Consider the following 16,584-nt stretch of genomic DNA (forward strand, 5'->3'; position numbering starts at 1 on the left):
CTGCTGCAACTGCTGCCAACTGTCTTCACTACTTTGCATTGTGAGAGGAAGTACAGCCAAAATGAGTTGGCACCTGTTTTCATTCGATGTCACCCAAAGGAAACCTCACTATGAAGCTGCACAAACAACACAGCACCAGATAAAACAGATAGCGCTTTTATTTACAGAACATTTACATACAGCATTGACATTTATGATGTAGCTTATTTAAAGTTGTTGTATTTTTATAGTAAGATAAACAACCAGCTGTAGCTTATGTACACAAGGCCACTGTGATGATGTTCACATAGATATTACTGTACACACACTCATGAAACACATCCGTTCAGTTGCTGATTGATGATTTGTTTGTTCTAAAGCGGTGTTGTCTGGGAAGTCTTCATGCTGGGGTCAAAGCTCTTCGGTCAGTTTGTATTCAGACAGCTGTAACATGTGAAATCATCTCATCCAACTTGGATCTTGTCAGTCTGTTTACAAGAGTGCACTATCTGTCATCTTTAGCCGTGTCATTCTCCTTAGGAAAAAACAAATTAGCATCTGAATAATGCTGCTCCCTGTCTGAGCAGCTACTCTCCATGCTCGTCATTCTGTGCTGTGTGGGACGCTGGATCGGGGAGCTGATCGGGGAGGAGAGGAGCGAGGCGGTGAAGGAGGAGGTGCGCCTGGTGAGGTGCAATCTGAACTCTGCATTCAGAAAGTAATAAAGCAGAGGGTTGAGGCAGCAGCTCAGGCTCGCAAGGCACAGAGACACCGGGTGGAACTGACGCACAGCCAGCCTCGTTGCACAGTGGGACACTACGTCCTGCGACACCATCAGGTAGAGCAGGAAGTTGAGATGGTAGGGGGCAAAGCAGAACAAGAAGAGGGCAGAGCAGCTCAGCACCATCCGTAGAGCGCGCCGCTTCTCAGCGTTTATCTGCTTTTCGTGGTATTTATCTGTGTGACCATTGGAGGTGACTGACTGGATTCGGCTGCGTGCTGAGGAGTTGAGTGTGGTTGAGTTTGCATTCTCATTTTTTTGGTTGAGGGAGCGGGTGATGCGGATTGAGCTAAAAGTGATGCAGGCCAGAGGAATAATGAAACCAAACAGCTCAGCAAGAGTTATCATGGTGACAGCCAGAGAGAGGGACAGACGACGCATGGGCAAATCCTTAAAACAGCTGACTTTGGTAGAGCTAGGACTTGAGCCTGGCCCGAGGCTGCTGGGGCTCATACTTGTAGGTGGCACATGAAGCTTGGTGTAACCTACCTGCTGGGTAGAACTGGCATACAGAGAATAGGACATGTTATAGACTGTCTGTGTACTAATGCTAGGACTGGTGGAGCTGTTACTGCTGCTGCTCCGCATCAGGATGAAAGGTGAGCAAGCCAGACCGACCACCACCCACACTATAAGACTGATCAACAGGTCATAGCGCCGCCTCCACCGGCGAGCTGAGAATGGGTCAAGCAGGAAGACACATCTCTGCACGCTGATACACACCTGGAAACAGAAAAAAAAGTTGCATGAAAATTCTCAGCCACATTCAGAGCCACATGAGGTAAATTTGTTCCAAGAACAGAGAAGAAGGGAGGCTTAGACATGAAGGACTTCCTGTTATAAATTAACATTTGACTCCTTTTAAATAGATGAATTAGCTGTGGTTTGAGTTCCCATGCTCCCTCTAGTGTCCTCACAGAATTTAAGCATTACTTTTCCTTTACTGCCTGCTTACCAAAAACACTATAGCAGCGTACATGTTGAGGTATTTGAGGTAGAAGCAGAACAAGCAGATGCCTCGTCCGAAGGGCCAGGTGTGTGTGAAGTAATAATATATCCTGAGGGGCAGAGAGAGGATGTGGGCCAGGTCTGCTAGTGCCAGGTTTATCATGAAGATCACAGCCTTGGTCTTCTTACTGTGGAGCAACATGCAGAAGAGTTAGCCATGTGCAGACCCGTCTGTGTGTGTGTACTTGTACTTATGACATAGTGGGGACAGGACCACATATTTAACAAACAGTGTGAGGACATTTTTGGAGACTGAGGACATTTAAAGTGAAGACATTTTGGCCTGTCCTCACTTCTTCAAAGGCCATTTAGAGGGTTAAGAATCGGTTTTAAGGTTCAGGTTACAATTAGGGGGCCACATCAGGGGCCCGGGCCCAGATCAGGGTACACTTGAACCCATTGTCCTGTTTGTTTGATTAGTGTCAACACTGTGTATTTTACCCAGGCACAGTATGCCACTCTGTGCCCAAGTCTGCTTGAAAAAGGGGTCTGGAGTACAGTACGGTGTTTGGCAGGCATCAGATGTAAACATCAACTATACCAAAACACGGAAGTGGACTGCTTTTAAAACAACTTCAAGGAGTTTTAAACTGGTTATAAACCAGTCTCAGTTCAATACGGATGCCTATTCATCAGAGGGCAGTGAAGCTGGGGAAAAGGGCGGAAAGCTCAGAGCCCGACAGCAGTGGCTCCTCATCTGACCATGAGTAGAGCTTCCCCTTGCTGGTCAGCTGGTCCCCACAGATGACAGTCTCTGCAGCAGTGTCTGTTTGTGGCGCCCTTTTAGAAAATGTAGCACAACAAAAATGTTATGAAGATGATGACGCAAGTTTTCTTTGGGTACGAAACAACATCAGTAGGGTGAGAGCTGAGTGGCGTGTGAGTGGAGAGGAGTAGCGAATCGTACTTGGACATGATATGAATCAACTGTACCTAATACGAAAATGGCAATGCCCTAGTTTGGAGTTAGGGTTAGCCATTTAGATGTGGAGATAAGGGGTTAGGGTAAGGGGCTAGGAATGAATTAATGAATTATGTGTGTGTGTGTGTGTGTGTGTGTGTGTGTGTTTACCTAATGTGTCTGCAGAGGACCCAGAGAGCAGTGGTGTTGAGCAGCAGCCCAGGGATGAAGAGCAGCAGGTAGAAGTAGGTGTACATCTTATCCATGCGCTGGTCCCAGCTGGTCATGTTGTGTCCACAGGAGGAGTTGGCCGGGGATGCTCCAGACATATTCAGAGTCATTTCCTGCCTCATACAAACACTGATGGCATAACTTAACAGCAATTTCCTGTGATCAGTCCTTCATCATGTCACTCACACACCCTGAACACCTGAAAGAGAATAAGGAGAGATGATTGGTAGTGGAATGGATACTACTGCATAAGCATTATTTTCTAACATAATATTTCCAGAAAATCCCAATTTGTTGCCACCATTTGTTAATAAGATCCCCCTTTGCAAAGAATGTATATGTTATAACTAATGGCCTTTTAACACAATTTAATAATGGTTTGTGGATTGGTTATAAGCTATTAATAAGGACATTTGGGTTGCTAGGTTGTGAAGAAACTCTCTTGGTCTCACATAGGGTCCATCAGTAGCTGTTCTGGAGCTTTTGGTTGTGCGCCATGATCCTCCTCAGCACATGAAGTTTGTCCAATTGTCACTGAATTGAATAATAATAAAATGTCCATTTTTTCTGAGTATTGTAAGAACTGCTTAAAAAGCTGGAATTGAAAGTTCATTTTTTAAAATTGGAAACAGCAGTCTGCAAAACAGTCTCTACAGCCAACTGCTTCCCAATTTCAAAAATTAACTTTGAGTCTCATTTTTGGGTAGTTTCCTCCTGTGGTATAACACTTTTTTTTTTTTTTTTTTTTTTTTTAGCTTGCTCTTTAGTTCATCCCCCCCAATGGTCTGTTGGACTACTAACCTTCTGGAAAAAGGCTGCAGGGCATCTGGACCACAATCTGTTTTTAACATCTTATTAACATTTACAAATGCAGACAGAATGTTTTTGGATTCCTTACTTTCTAAAGAAAAAACACTGTTATGTTTGCAGTTTCAAATGAAACCACTATTAGAGGGGCATGAGTTTCACTTTCTTATAAGCCACCTGATCTACTTATATAGATAGTCATATACAAAACTGATATCAAAGTTGTAAGACTGCAGAAGCTTTGCGTGTAAGTGATCAGAAATGTGCTCTGCTAATAGTAAGTATAAAATATCTACAGTTATTTATTTTTTACATCATCAAAGGGATGCCACTCAACCCTTAATAACGTTTTTTTTTTTTTTTTTTTTTTAAATATTTCATCAAGTCTGCAGTTGTAAATGTTGATATGTAACCTAGTTCATAAATGTATTTCAGCCAATATGCAGCCTTTTCCAAGATGGTAAGTGGTCCTAAAGTCTATTGGAGTGATTTCCCTGATGCACTGAAGAGCTAGCAGCAAACAAAGAGCAGGTAATCATGCTGGTGGAGGATAAACAGCAGCCAATGAGATTTACAAAACCTGGCAACCCAAACGTTGATGTGATGGCTCACAGTTGAATGATTTGTCAGATATTAATCAAGCCATTAGTTGAAACTAACTGCCTTATTATAAAACGGTGCTAAAATATCACATGAAATATGTTATAGGAAACAAATTAAACATCAAATTCACATAGTTCACAAAATTTAACAGGAGTATGCAGAAAGCTGAGGTGCCACAGTTCTGGTATGTATCATCTGGCTGAATCATGGCTTGGCTTTCTTAAAGTATGACAGTGTTTGTTTTTGTCTGTGCCATGTATTTACTGGGTGCCAAATGAAACAGGGTTATGAAAAAAACTGATAGAAAGTGTAGTAAATCAGAAATGTCTCTTGCCAAAGATTGCAGCAGGAAATGTGTGGAAACAAGACAGACCATTTTCTCTTCTTATCACCGAAGTATCACCCTTCCTTCTGCCATCAAGACCACACCACACCCTTCCTTTGCCAGCCCTAACCCTAACCCCTAACAGTTTGTTTTTTAACTGCTTCACATTAATTTTCACCACTTCTGACTCCTTGTGTCATTTTGGCTGTTGGGTCTGTCAGTGTGACGCAGTCAGCCAACAGATTGCCCCACGTTACCTACTCAGTTTGAGTTGTGCAACAGTGAGCCCACAAACTTGAATTTCAGGAAGTAATACGCAGGTTTGAGGGAACTTGAGAGGATAAATTGGTGACTTGCATTTTCTCAGCGTTGTTGCGTGATGAAAAATTTGTCAATTTTAAAATTCATTTGTTCAGTTTTTCAAACTTTATGTTTCATTCTTTAAGTCAAATCACTGATGAAACCACCAGATAGTGCCGCAGTGATATGATTTAGTCTGCATGACAACAAGACAAAAATTCTTTTTTTTAACTTTTTTTTTTTTTACCTAATTCGAGTTTAATAATGCCTGTAACATGAAGCTCGTAATATGTGCACACTGATACATTTTGATATGCTGTGAAGTGAAAGAGGATTTAATACCAAACCTCCTATCATCAGCAAAATGTGAAGCATGACATTGACCACAAATGCTCAGACAAAGCACAGAAGTGCGACTGCTTCACAGACATTATGTCTCTGAACAAACACTGTGTATTTACCTTTTGCTTCTCTGTCATCTCCCTAAATGATCAGCATGGATGGAGGGGAGAGGTGAAAGCCGGGAGTGACCACCAGTGACCGCATGCTCCAGCAGCTTCACGTTTCTCTGCAAACAGCAGCCTGATGCACAAACGCACTCTCCTCCTCGTGCTGTACAGTAGCAAACGAGGTCAACGGCAAACCTTCCTGTCGCACCAAAAGCAGCAGAGACCTTTCTGTCAGTGTGTTGATGTGAACAAGTCAGCTTTTACGCGCCACTGATGTGGTTTCTGCTTGAATGCACAACATGATGGCGTCTGCTGTGGGCTGTTCTCGGTTTGTTATGTATGGTGATGAGGGGAAGGGGAAGCTCTGCCCTCATGCATGTGAGTGTTTTTCTACCGTTTGTGACGTCACTCCGCCCCTAGCAACTCAGCCAAAACTAAAGATGCACACAGTATTGGGCAGGCGGAGGGTAAGTGAGAAAGAAAACAAGATGACAGCAGTTACTGGTAGAGACATTGATGTTAAAGAAGACAGATGGACAGGAAGGAAGATGTTAGTTCCTCGTATCTCTGAAGTTTTAAAAATGCAGGTGACTTGGTCAGTGGACACAGCTTAGTCTGGGGACATGCAGTTTATAGGTACGCATCTACACTGTTATGTGGTACTACAGGTTAAATTTAGTCTCACTTGCATGCTGCAGTGTTTGGAGATAAAAAAATGCAGCCACCCACTTCCCCTATCAGATGCTACACTTCCTTTTTTAAAGCTGTTGTTTATCAGAGTGTGATTTTGTAAGGTAGATCTGTCAGGATGTTTCATTTGTGCTTTAGTCCTCTGAAACCTTCCCTGAGGTCACTGACAGCAGCAAGTAGCGATTTGCCCTCTCGTGATACATGTATGGTTTCAGTTGTGTGTCATGTAGAAAGATTAAGTTTTCACATGTATCTGAAATGCAAAACCACAGTCCCACAAAATGGCAGCAGTTTAATCATCCTGTTAGTTTCACACCGCCCTGTACGCATGAAGTCACGCCCAGAGAAAATGACTTACTGACAGGTTCCCAGGCCTGTGCCAGGCACATGCACATCGTGTCTGTGCAGTTCAATATAGAGCCAGGACAGACAAGGTGATAATCAGCACACATGCTGAAGGCAGAGGAACATAGTTAACAGCTGGTAGAGTCTAATCTGGTGCTAAACTTTCTGTCCTCACTTATGGCCACTAGATGTCAGAACAGGCCAGTACTCAAGAGTTAAGTCAGAGTATGCATTTTTTTCCCCTTACAATCACAAGAGCAGATTGCTCCATTAAAGGACACATTTAAGAGCTGAGTGCCTTCTGTTGCAATATTTCAGTACATTCTTGACATGAACCACTTGATGGGTAAAGGCCAGTTCTTTAATATTTTTCTACCCTCCCACTTTCCTTACTGTCCTCTCTACAGTACTTCTCCCCACTCCAGTGTATTAGTCGTCCTCTCTGCTACCCTTGACCTCAAAATCCCAGAGGAGTCTATCTACTGTTGTCTCTCTGTCTCTGTTGCTGGATACACATGGTCACATCACTCACACTACCAGAGAGCACTACTAGAATTACTAGTTTTTTTCTCTCTCTCTTAAACACTCTATACATACTGCTGCTGGAGGTATAGGGGCGTATGACATTTCCAAGTAAGGCCACGAATCTCTAACTATGCATGGCTCTATGAAAGTATGGATAAACAACTTGTAACAACATCGTCTTGTATAATGTCCCAGTCAAAAAAAAAAAAAAAAAGGTTTCCTTTCCAGTGGGAGTCTTTAGTATGTATACAGAAACCTATAGACACTCCTGCTGCTGGCCCTTATGGCAGCTCAATTCACTGTCACTGTTAAAGGCTAACACACAAGCAAGCCAAGAACATGCTAGTGACAGACCTAAAAGCTCCCTGGGCTTCTTTTGCTTTCTGTGTAGTCAGTTAGCCAGCTTGTTAGCTCAGCTGCTGATGGGAAAGATCTTAGTTTATTAAAAAGTATTTGTACCATTGACACCTGTCTCACAGCTGTGTGTTATTGCTCTCTCTGAGAATGGTTAAAGGAATACTTCACCCACAAAACAATCATTTGTATATATTAATTACTACCCTTTACTTACAGTAAACAAAGAATCAAAAATCCTAGAAAATTTGATGAATTTAGGCAAAAGTAGGCCACTTTTAACAACAGCAAAACTATATCAAAACATGCAATTACAAACTCTCACACAACTTGTGCAGTATAATCCAAGTCTCTCTTGGACTCTCCAGCTCTCTTAACATTCAAAGCAGAATCCAGTAGTCTGCTATCGGTAAACAAATTTGCATGTCAGAGTTCACCAAAGTTGAAGTAGGTGTGAAAGCAAAGACAATGCCCATTACAATTAATTTGATTTAACTGTGATTTTGCCATTTTAGTAATAGAAGTTTATGTACTGATGACATACTCAAAGCCTTTTGGATAAAAGTATTCACCACTCATCCCACAAATTCATACACGCGAACTCAGCAAACAGTAAGATTTGCTGACATTAGTGTTTTGCTCTACGTGCAGTGTTAACACCAAGATTTTGGGTATTTAGTCAACAGTGTTCACCCGTACTTTGGAGTGTGTGGCCATTGCTGTGTGTAAGAGACTTTGAGCAGATCTGCAGTCTAAGGCCAGATTAAGACAGAGAGACCTCATTCAGAAGCAAACAATGGACCATTGCTCCAGTCATAATAAGCATTTGGCCTGTGACACAGCACACAGGCCAAGGTTCTCCACTGGATCAGAGCTGTCCTCTGCTCCAAGAACAAGATCGCACTGATCTGCTCCATGAAAATGAAGAGCCGGAGTAGAAAAACTCATCCATGAGTTCAAACCTACAGTCATGCTAACAAAAGCCAGGTCAGACTCTGTTTGACCGCACCAACGGGCACAAGGCTGTGGACAGAAATAATAAATGTGGCCATGAAAGGGATTCAAAACAGACATTTAATGGCCTCAAACGTCAACATGAGACACATTTAACTCAGTAGGTCAGCGCGCTGCTGTGTTATAATAACAATGGGTCTCACCACACTAAAAGTGACATAACATTAATGTCTAACATGATATAATGTGCTGTGGAAGCTTGAACTTTATGACAATAACACTTAAGGGCTCAGTGTGTTACAAAAGAACTAAACAGCATATTTCAACAATGTGGACGGAAACCTCCATTCTGTCCACAATCCAGTGCATTTGTGAGTGTTTGTGTGTGTTAAGCCTGAGTGATAATGTGTTGCAGTCTCTTTTAGAGGCTCTGCGTGTCTCTGGACAATAGTCCTGGTGTGGCTGGGTCTCTGATCCCTGTAGTGTTCACTCATAATAAACACACACAGATACATTCCTCTGCTCTCCAGTGGTGGATTAATCCGTAAAGCCCAGGCCATACCTCAGGACTTACCTCAGGACTTAACTAATCTGCTGAGTTATGTGTTTGTCACTTCCAGGACCAAACAGCTGATTGCTTTATTTTTCAAATTCAGGGCTCCCGTCAAACCCAAACTGTCCTTCTTTACCTTCCTTCTCTCCTGCTGAGTCAGAACTGACTCTCAGACGTCTTTGACTCTTTCCCATTGCTGGCCAGAGTGTGTGTGTCTCTAGGGAGAGTGTTTCCTGTGTCTTGGGTCTCAGTGTCGCTGCGGGGGATACTCTCAGGCCGGGAGCCTGTCCCTTTGCCTCCCATGGTCAAGCTTTTCTGGAAGCTCTCTGATGTGAAGTAGTAGACAACAGGGTCCAGGCAGCAGTTGAGGCTGGCCAGGCACAGAGTGATGGGGTAAAGAGTTCGGGCAAAGCGCTCCACAGCGCAGTTAGCCAGGGCCTGGGTCCGCACCAGGGCATACAGGAAGAGGATTGAGTTATAGGGGACGAAGCAGATGATGAAGATGCCCAGATGGACCAAAATCATCCGTAGGACACGTCTCTTGCTGTTACAGCCGTGACCAACAGTCATTGGACGCCGCAGCGTCCGCAGAACAAGCGAGGAACATACCAAGTTGGCCAAGAGGGGGAGGAGGAAGCCCACAATCTGTGAAATAAATAAATTGCATAAGAAAACTTTATGTAAATGTGGAACATCTCTACTATGTTTCTGGTTTCCTTAATAAAAGAAGTGTATAAATGGTGTATAAGGTAAAATGTGAGACTCTCAGAGTCTGTCTCTCCTCACTCACCTCGATGAAGATGGTGATTTTGGATAGGTAGGTCCTCCAGGTGCTCTTGGAGAAGCCCTCAAAGCAAGTGGTGGCTCTGTTTGTGCTGTTAATGGTGGAGAAGAAGGTCACTGATATTCCTCCCCCTACGATGGTCAGCCACACAGCGGCACACACCAGCGCCGCGTTCCTGCGTGTGCGGATGGAGCGGGAGCGGAAAGGGTAGACTATCGCCAGGAAGCGGTCTACACTGATGCAGGTGAGGAAGAGCATGCTGCCGTAGATGTTGGTGATGAAGGCTGTTCCTGATACCTTACACAATCCATCTCCGAATGGCCAGTGGCGGTTAACGTTGTAAAAGACCTTGAATGGCAGCGTAAAAACAAATACCAAATCTGATAACGCTAAGTTAGTCATAAACATTGTGGTCTCGTTTCGCATCTTCATCCGGAAGCAGAACACAAAGAGGGCCGCGCAGTTGGTTATCAGGCCCAAGACAAAGACCACACTGTAAACCACCGAGTACAAGTTGTACTTGAAGGAGTCGTCAATGCCACAGTCCTCCATTCCGGTCTCGTTGAGCACCAGGCTAGCCATGCTGACGGCTTAGACAGGGAGGGGGGCTCTACGAAAAAAGGGTGCACCAAAGCTGTAAGGAAAGGGGGGGAGTTGGGCGGATATCTGAGGACAGGAGGTGTCAGCAGGGGATCCACCAGTCAAGTCTCCTCCAAGTCATCATGGACATTCAGACACACAAATGGAGGCAGACAGTCAGGATGCACGGTTGCAGGGCTGGTCAGTCATCCTGTGGAGAGAATAGGAAAAGCACACGGTCACTTCCTCACTATAAAAGTTACAGCAAAGCAAACAACTCCAGTTGTCCATAGGATGAAGCATATGGTCTATGCACACGCCTTATGCCATTATACCTAAGGTATACCTTTGTTACATTATTCTTTATAACAGTAATCAGTGTGTCTAACATCCTTTACAGTGAAGTAAAGTAAAGCAGCATTCAATCTAAATCAGTTGTAGAGAGGACAGAAATATTAGAGACGCTTGAAAAAACACTTTTTAGCTTGTTATTGGTAAAAATTTCAATGTTTTTCACAGCTGTAACATTCAGTGTATCCGCATAGCTGTGAGCGTGTGCGTGCATTTTTGCAGTTCATGTCTTATCTGTCAGTATAAATAAAGTCCCATCTGTCCACAGGGGTTTAGTTCACATGGTAGTGTGGCACGGGGCCCTCAGGCTGTCATCAGGACTATGAGTGGTAAATGACAGCCAGATACAGAGACATGTACTGTAGATTAGGAGGTAAAACACACTTCATCTTCTTTCAATCATGAGCTAATGTTAAAGAGCTCAATGTAAAATCCACTTTAAACCACAAAAGTATCTGAGACTAACTCCAACTAGAGAAAGCAGCAGGAAATCGTCAGCCTGTTGGTACAAGAGCAGAGCTGCTCCCACCACCACAGAGCAGTGTTGTCATGAAACACAATAGATTTGCTGTCAAACATGAACAATTAGAGGGATTTGACATTGTGAAAGACAATTCATTTTCTAGTTATTTACTCAAAACAAGATGTGTTTGTGAGCGTGTGATGTCAAAACAGGAACTAGATTGTTTTGAATGTGTTGAGTTTGAGCGCTAACTATCTTATTTGTCACAGTGTTATATGAACACACTTGATATTCTACATCCACAATAAAGTTAATTGTTTTATTGCAGAAGTGATGCCCAAAGATTTGTTGATCACCTCATAAAAATGCACATTGTGTGTTTCATAATGAGCACTTCTTCATGTTTCAAATCATCACATCTGAACTTTTTCAGGGCTATAGGCAAAATAAGACACAGCTGTTCTGAGTCTGTTCTAAATCAATATGTCTTCTCAATAGTGCCCAACATCGTAGTTTGTTGTACTTTGCTCTGCTCCACTCTTAAAACTCTAGCAAAACAGGTATGTTGGCATGACTACGCATCTGTGTGGACTTAATAAGACGTTAGATTCAGGCAGATACGTTGGTCTCTAGTGACTCGTTAGAAGAAATCGGTTGGAGTGGACACAATGTCACACTGAAGATGGAAAAAGAGAGTAACAAGATGACAATTCCTTCTGATTTCAGGCAATACTTCTCAAATTTGTTGCTTACATTCACATAAAAACTTTAACTTGATTGATTGAGATTACACAGCTAAGTACACAGTATATCACACCAACTATTTTTAGATTTGTGTTTTAATAGGGCAACAGTAGGGCTGCGTAGGTCTTTGAGTGTTGCAACATACCATTATATATGAGGCATTGTGGAACCACAGAGGTGCACCCACCTACAAATCATATTTGACACATAAGGGATCATGCTTGTTTGCTACCTCAGCAAAAATCTCATCATCATATTTATGTGTATGTGTGTGTGGGGTGGGGTGGGGGGGTTCAGTGTAAATTATATGCAAAACTTACTATCCTCACTAAAATTGCGACTCATATCGCAATTACAATATTTTTCAAAATAATCGCAGTGTGATATTTTAGGGGTTTTTTTGCATATCATGCAGCAGCTCTAGGCCCCAAAAAAGCCGACATGTAGAATCCTTGCGACTATAGCATCTTTCAATTCCTGAACACGTCAATGACTCCCAGCCAAAACAGAAGTGAAGTAACACCTCTCTCAATCTAAAAAGGAAATTCAACACATCTATTTCAGTGGTCAGGCTCTGCACAGCATGTAAACAGTTTGTTTTCTGTGGCCCTGGACAGAGGTTTCACCCTAGGATAAGTTTCCTAACAAATCCTGCATTAAAAACTGAAGATCTGGAGTTGAAAACATGGCTTTTAACCAGGCATGGAGAAGGTGGGATGAAAAACTTTTTTTGGAGCCTGACTGGTGTTACACACTAAAACCTCCAGACATCTCGGCCTGTGCTGAATTGATTTTGACCCTTCTTTTATCTTTCTTTTAAAATCTCTCTCCCAAGTCCTCCAGCTTTATGGGAGTGCAACTCTAAATTGCTACAGCACCGGATTTAACAAGCTAAACTGGCCTTATCTTGGGTTATGCAACAGAGCTAAAGCGGCAGCGAGGTGGTCGGCCCTTTGGCATCGAGTGTAAAAATCCTGAGTACCCCTGGAAAGATTCACTCTATCGGTCTTTTCACCACACAGACACACACAAACACACACAAAGGCAATGCTGTGAGTGTAAGCAGTCCATCAGCCCTGTCCTGTGCCAGCTGCAGTGTGACATCTTTACTGCGTTTTCACACGCCTCCCAGAAAGCCTCCACCAGCCCTCACAATGCCCTCACTGTACCCATCTGCACCAAACACACACTTACATATGCACAAGTCTCCACACGTGCACACACAAGCAGGCAAACACTTACATGTGCCAGTCCTCACACACACACACACACACACACACACACACACACTGTAGGGTTTTGTGTACCGTGGCTCAGTCCCAGGACCTCTGACAGTGCTGGCTTCATATTCAGCTGATGTTGTTTCTGCAGGGAGCCAAGTCTATAGAACATTGGCTGCTATACAGTTTATGTGTAAGGAAACAAGAACCGCCTCAACTTCAGAGCTGTAGCAGAGATACATTCAAGCTTGTTGTGGATTTCTAGGAGTCCTGCCGTGGGATTTTAGACCTGATTGTGTGTGTGTGTGTGTGTGTGTGTGTGTGTGTGTGTATGGATTTCATGTACAGGTCGTGGACAGCTGCACAGTTAAAGGGTTTCCCCCCGCAGTCGGCCGTGGCAGTGACAGAAACAGGCCTCTGGGACCCGCTGATCTGAACGGATCGAGTTCAGGCTCAGCTCACATCCAGCTGTTCCTTTCTCTCACATGCAAGGAGGAAGAAGACAGGGAGAGGGAGAGGTGGACGACGACCAGGCGTACAGTGTGCGAGAGGACGTCTGCGCTGCTTACAGAGCGAATGGAGATGGTGTAGAGAGTAAGGTTTGTTAAAATTAGTCTGAAATTACATCACAATCCACCAATATTTCAATGAATATGAAGTCTTACAAATACTACTTTATAAGGTTTATAATGTTGAGTTTTACTGGAGTTGGTTCAAGAACAGAATTGTCAAAAAATATATATGATTTTTGTACAGACTGTGGAGAAAATTTAGATGCTGACTGGAATGGGATTAAATCAGCACCTAATACTTGAGGCCATTTGGAGTGATGTTATCATCAATTTACATAAACCTCAGAGGTGTTGCTCTGTGCTTTAACCTGGTGATTCATATTAAATCTACAATATCCCTTATATGTATCAATTTTTAGCAAAAACAAAAAGTTAAGTTCTTGAAGGAGCTCTCTAGAGATCATATAATATGTGTAGTAAATTGCATTAGCCTGTATTGAAAGCTGTTTATGTTATATGTAACCACAGCAGCCTTCCTACAGCCTGCAGCTACATTTTGTCAGCTGTATACAACTGGTATAATTGGGTTTTGTGGCTGAACCAGCACATTAGTTCTCCTATGTGGACAGCAGCTATTCAGAGTTTTTCTTCAGCTAAAAACAAAACATGTTTTTGTCAGCTCTACACAAAAAAGTTATTGTCTAAAGACAAAGCAGAGTGGACTTACTGGCGGCTGACTGGATGGTGACAGCTCACCTCCTGGTCACTGATGTTTGTCAGTCTGGCAGCAGAGCAGCTGTCAAAGGAAAAACTCCATACTTTCTTCTCCCCAGTGTCTTGGTGCTGCTCAGCCTGCTTGGCTCCGAGTTTCCAACTGTCCCGAGTCAAACTGGACCAAACTAAAACGAACAAGTCATAAAACCGCTTTTCAGCCAGTTAGCGACAGCAAACTGTGAGAGTTCTCCCATTGAATCCTGACGACTCGCTCCGTCCGTCCGCTACTAATGGGACCTCATCACATCCACCGCGCCTGCTCACCCGGGGGGTTTGTGCGTATGCGCGTGCGTGTACGCGGAGAGCTGCTCGCACGGCCACAGGAAACGAGACAATAGCACCTCGGCTGGGCAGCAGGGAGGGGGAGGAGGAGGAGGGGAGTGTGAATAGGGGATTGTGGAGAGGGAGGGAAGGACAGAGGGGAGAGAGAGAGGGGGGACACACAGGCTGGTGTCATCAGCTGGAGAGCTCACAGCTTAGTAAGACCACCACAAATAACATCAAAGTATATTAATATGATAATGAGCTTCTCTGCTGTGTCAGTGACCAGTGGTCAAAGTAACTTTACTCAAGTACTTCAGTAACACACTGAGGTACTTGCATTGCACTTCAACATTTCCATTATATTACTTTCTACAGCTTTAGTTACTAGTTTCTCAGATCAGACTTAAGTAAGTAGCAACACCACAGTGTCAAAATACTTTGTTACCAGTAAAAGTCCTGCATTCAAAATCTTACTCGAGTAAAATTACAAAAGCATTAAATGTAATTAAAGTAGCAAAAGTGAAAGAAGACTATTTTTTCTGCAGAATGGCCCATTTCAGAGTCATATTTATATATGATATGAGTGCATTGTAGTAGCTGATGCATTACTGTGTTCATCACTTTAATGTTAAAGCTGGTACAGGTAGGACTCATTTTAATTACTTCATATCTTGCTTATTTATCAGTCAAATTGTATTTTGTATAGATAATAATAATGTCTGCAAAACAACTTGTAACTAAAGCTGTCAAAAACATGTTGCCATGATTTGAATTAGTGGTTAAGTCCTCATTTCATCACTGTATGTTAGGGCTTATGTGCTTTTGTATGGTACGTTTTCCTTTATGTGCTTTGGTTTTATGGTGATGTCACTGTTTTGCTAATTGTGTTCGTGTGCTATTGTCCTTGTGTATGTGCTCTTGTGTGTTTGTTTGTGGCCATGTGCTTTAATCTATGCTGTGTTTTATGCTGGACTTTTGTATAGTACATTCTTAATGTTTTAGGTTACATGGTTAGGTCATTGTTTTATTAATAGTGCTTATGTCTTGCTTTTTTTTACCTATGTGCCTTGCTATGGTTATATGCTTGCTCTGTGCTCATGTGCCCTTCTATGGGCATGCCATTAATCTGTTTTTATCTATGCTTATGTATCTCTGCATGTGTATGTTATTTTGTCTTTTTCTTATATACACTTACACCATCAACCTGCCAGGGACTGCAAATTAAAATTAGCCTGCATGGCTAAATCTGACACATTGACGTGACTTAAACGATCATGTTCATCAGTGTGCAATGTCCCTTTCTAAATAAACACAAACATAAAAGAATGGTCAGGCAGTAAAAAGGTACAATATTTGCTGCCAAAGTGTAGTGGAGCAGGCCTGTAAGTATGAAGTAGTATAAAATGGAAATACTCAAATGACGTAGCCTGAAAGTACATCTAAATTGCACAGTGCCTGAGTAATTGTTCTCAGTGACATTCCATCATGGATTTTACATAGTGCAAAACAAATGATCGACATATACAATTTGATGTATCGTACGTTAACACATTTTATAGTATAGAGTATATATAGACTCAACCAGTTACATTTAAATGCTGCTTTAACACTATTAACAATAATAATACAACTATGAACATTACATTTTTGTATTACCACTTTATTTAAGTAAAGGATCTTGTGGGCTACTTTCCAGCCTCAAAGGGTTCATAAACTCTATCTGACAAATAGTAAAAAAAAAAAAAAAGTTGAGAGTAAGTGCATGTTTACATCAGAGAATAACTGAGTCACATCCGATCATATGAATGTATAAACAATAACCCACAGTGAAATAAAGAGGATGACACTATAATTAAAGTTCAAAATTGGGGTGTGACATCTTCAGAGTCTCACAGCAGCCAAAAATACTCTTAACTGTGATGGGTGATACCTTGCAAAAACAGTATAATGCTATTTTTGCTGATCAAAGTCCTGCCAGACCATTGTTACAATACATTCTTCATGTCTGAGGCTACCGCAATGGCTATTTTTAGTCAGGTGACAGGGCGGTGTTGGACAGGTTCCCATTGTGTTCAGGCTGGCATGGGA

At 42.5% G+C, this 16,584-nt stretch overlaps 2 protein-coding genes across 2 annotated transcripts; both read right to left on the minus strand.

The window, feature by feature from the left end:
* Window positions 1-118: 118 nt before the first annotated feature.
* Window positions 119-6,801, minus strand: p2ry10 (P2Y receptor family member 10). Its single transcript, XM_049586333.1, has 4 exons — window positions 5,397-6,801; window positions 2,841-3,099; window positions 1,716-1,896; window positions 119-1,483 (listed from the first exon to the last, which is right to left on the minus strand). Exons 2-4 carry the CDS (start codon window positions 3,020-3,022, stop codon window positions 485-487), a joined length of 1,362 nt encoding a protein of 453 aa, XP_049442290.1. The 5' UTR covers window positions 3,023-3,099; window positions 5,397-6,801; the 3' UTR covers window positions 119-484.
* Window positions 6,802-7,140: 339 nt separating this feature from the next.
* lpar4 (lysophosphatidic acid receptor 4) lies at window positions 7,141-14,574 on the minus strand. The gene is made up of 3 exons (XM_049586336.1): window positions 14,186-14,574; window positions 9,596-10,379; window positions 7,141-9,450 (listed from the first exon to the last, which is right to left on the minus strand). Exons 2-3 carry the CDS (start codon window positions 10,169-10,171, stop codon window positions 8,962-8,964), a joined length of 1,065 nt encoding a protein of 354 aa, XP_049442293.1. The 5' UTR covers window positions 10,172-10,379; window positions 14,186-14,574; the 3' UTR covers window positions 7,141-8,961.
* Between the last annotated feature and the right edge of the window lie 2,010 nt (window positions 14,575-16,584).

Source organism: Epinephelus fuscoguttatus, linkage group LG9 (assembly GCF_011397635.1).
Source record: "Epinephelus fuscoguttatus linkage group LG9, E.fuscoguttatus.final_Chr_v1".
Taxonomy (NCBI): Eukaryota; Metazoa; Chordata; class Actinopteri; order Perciformes; family Serranidae; genus Epinephelus; species Epinephelus fuscoguttatus.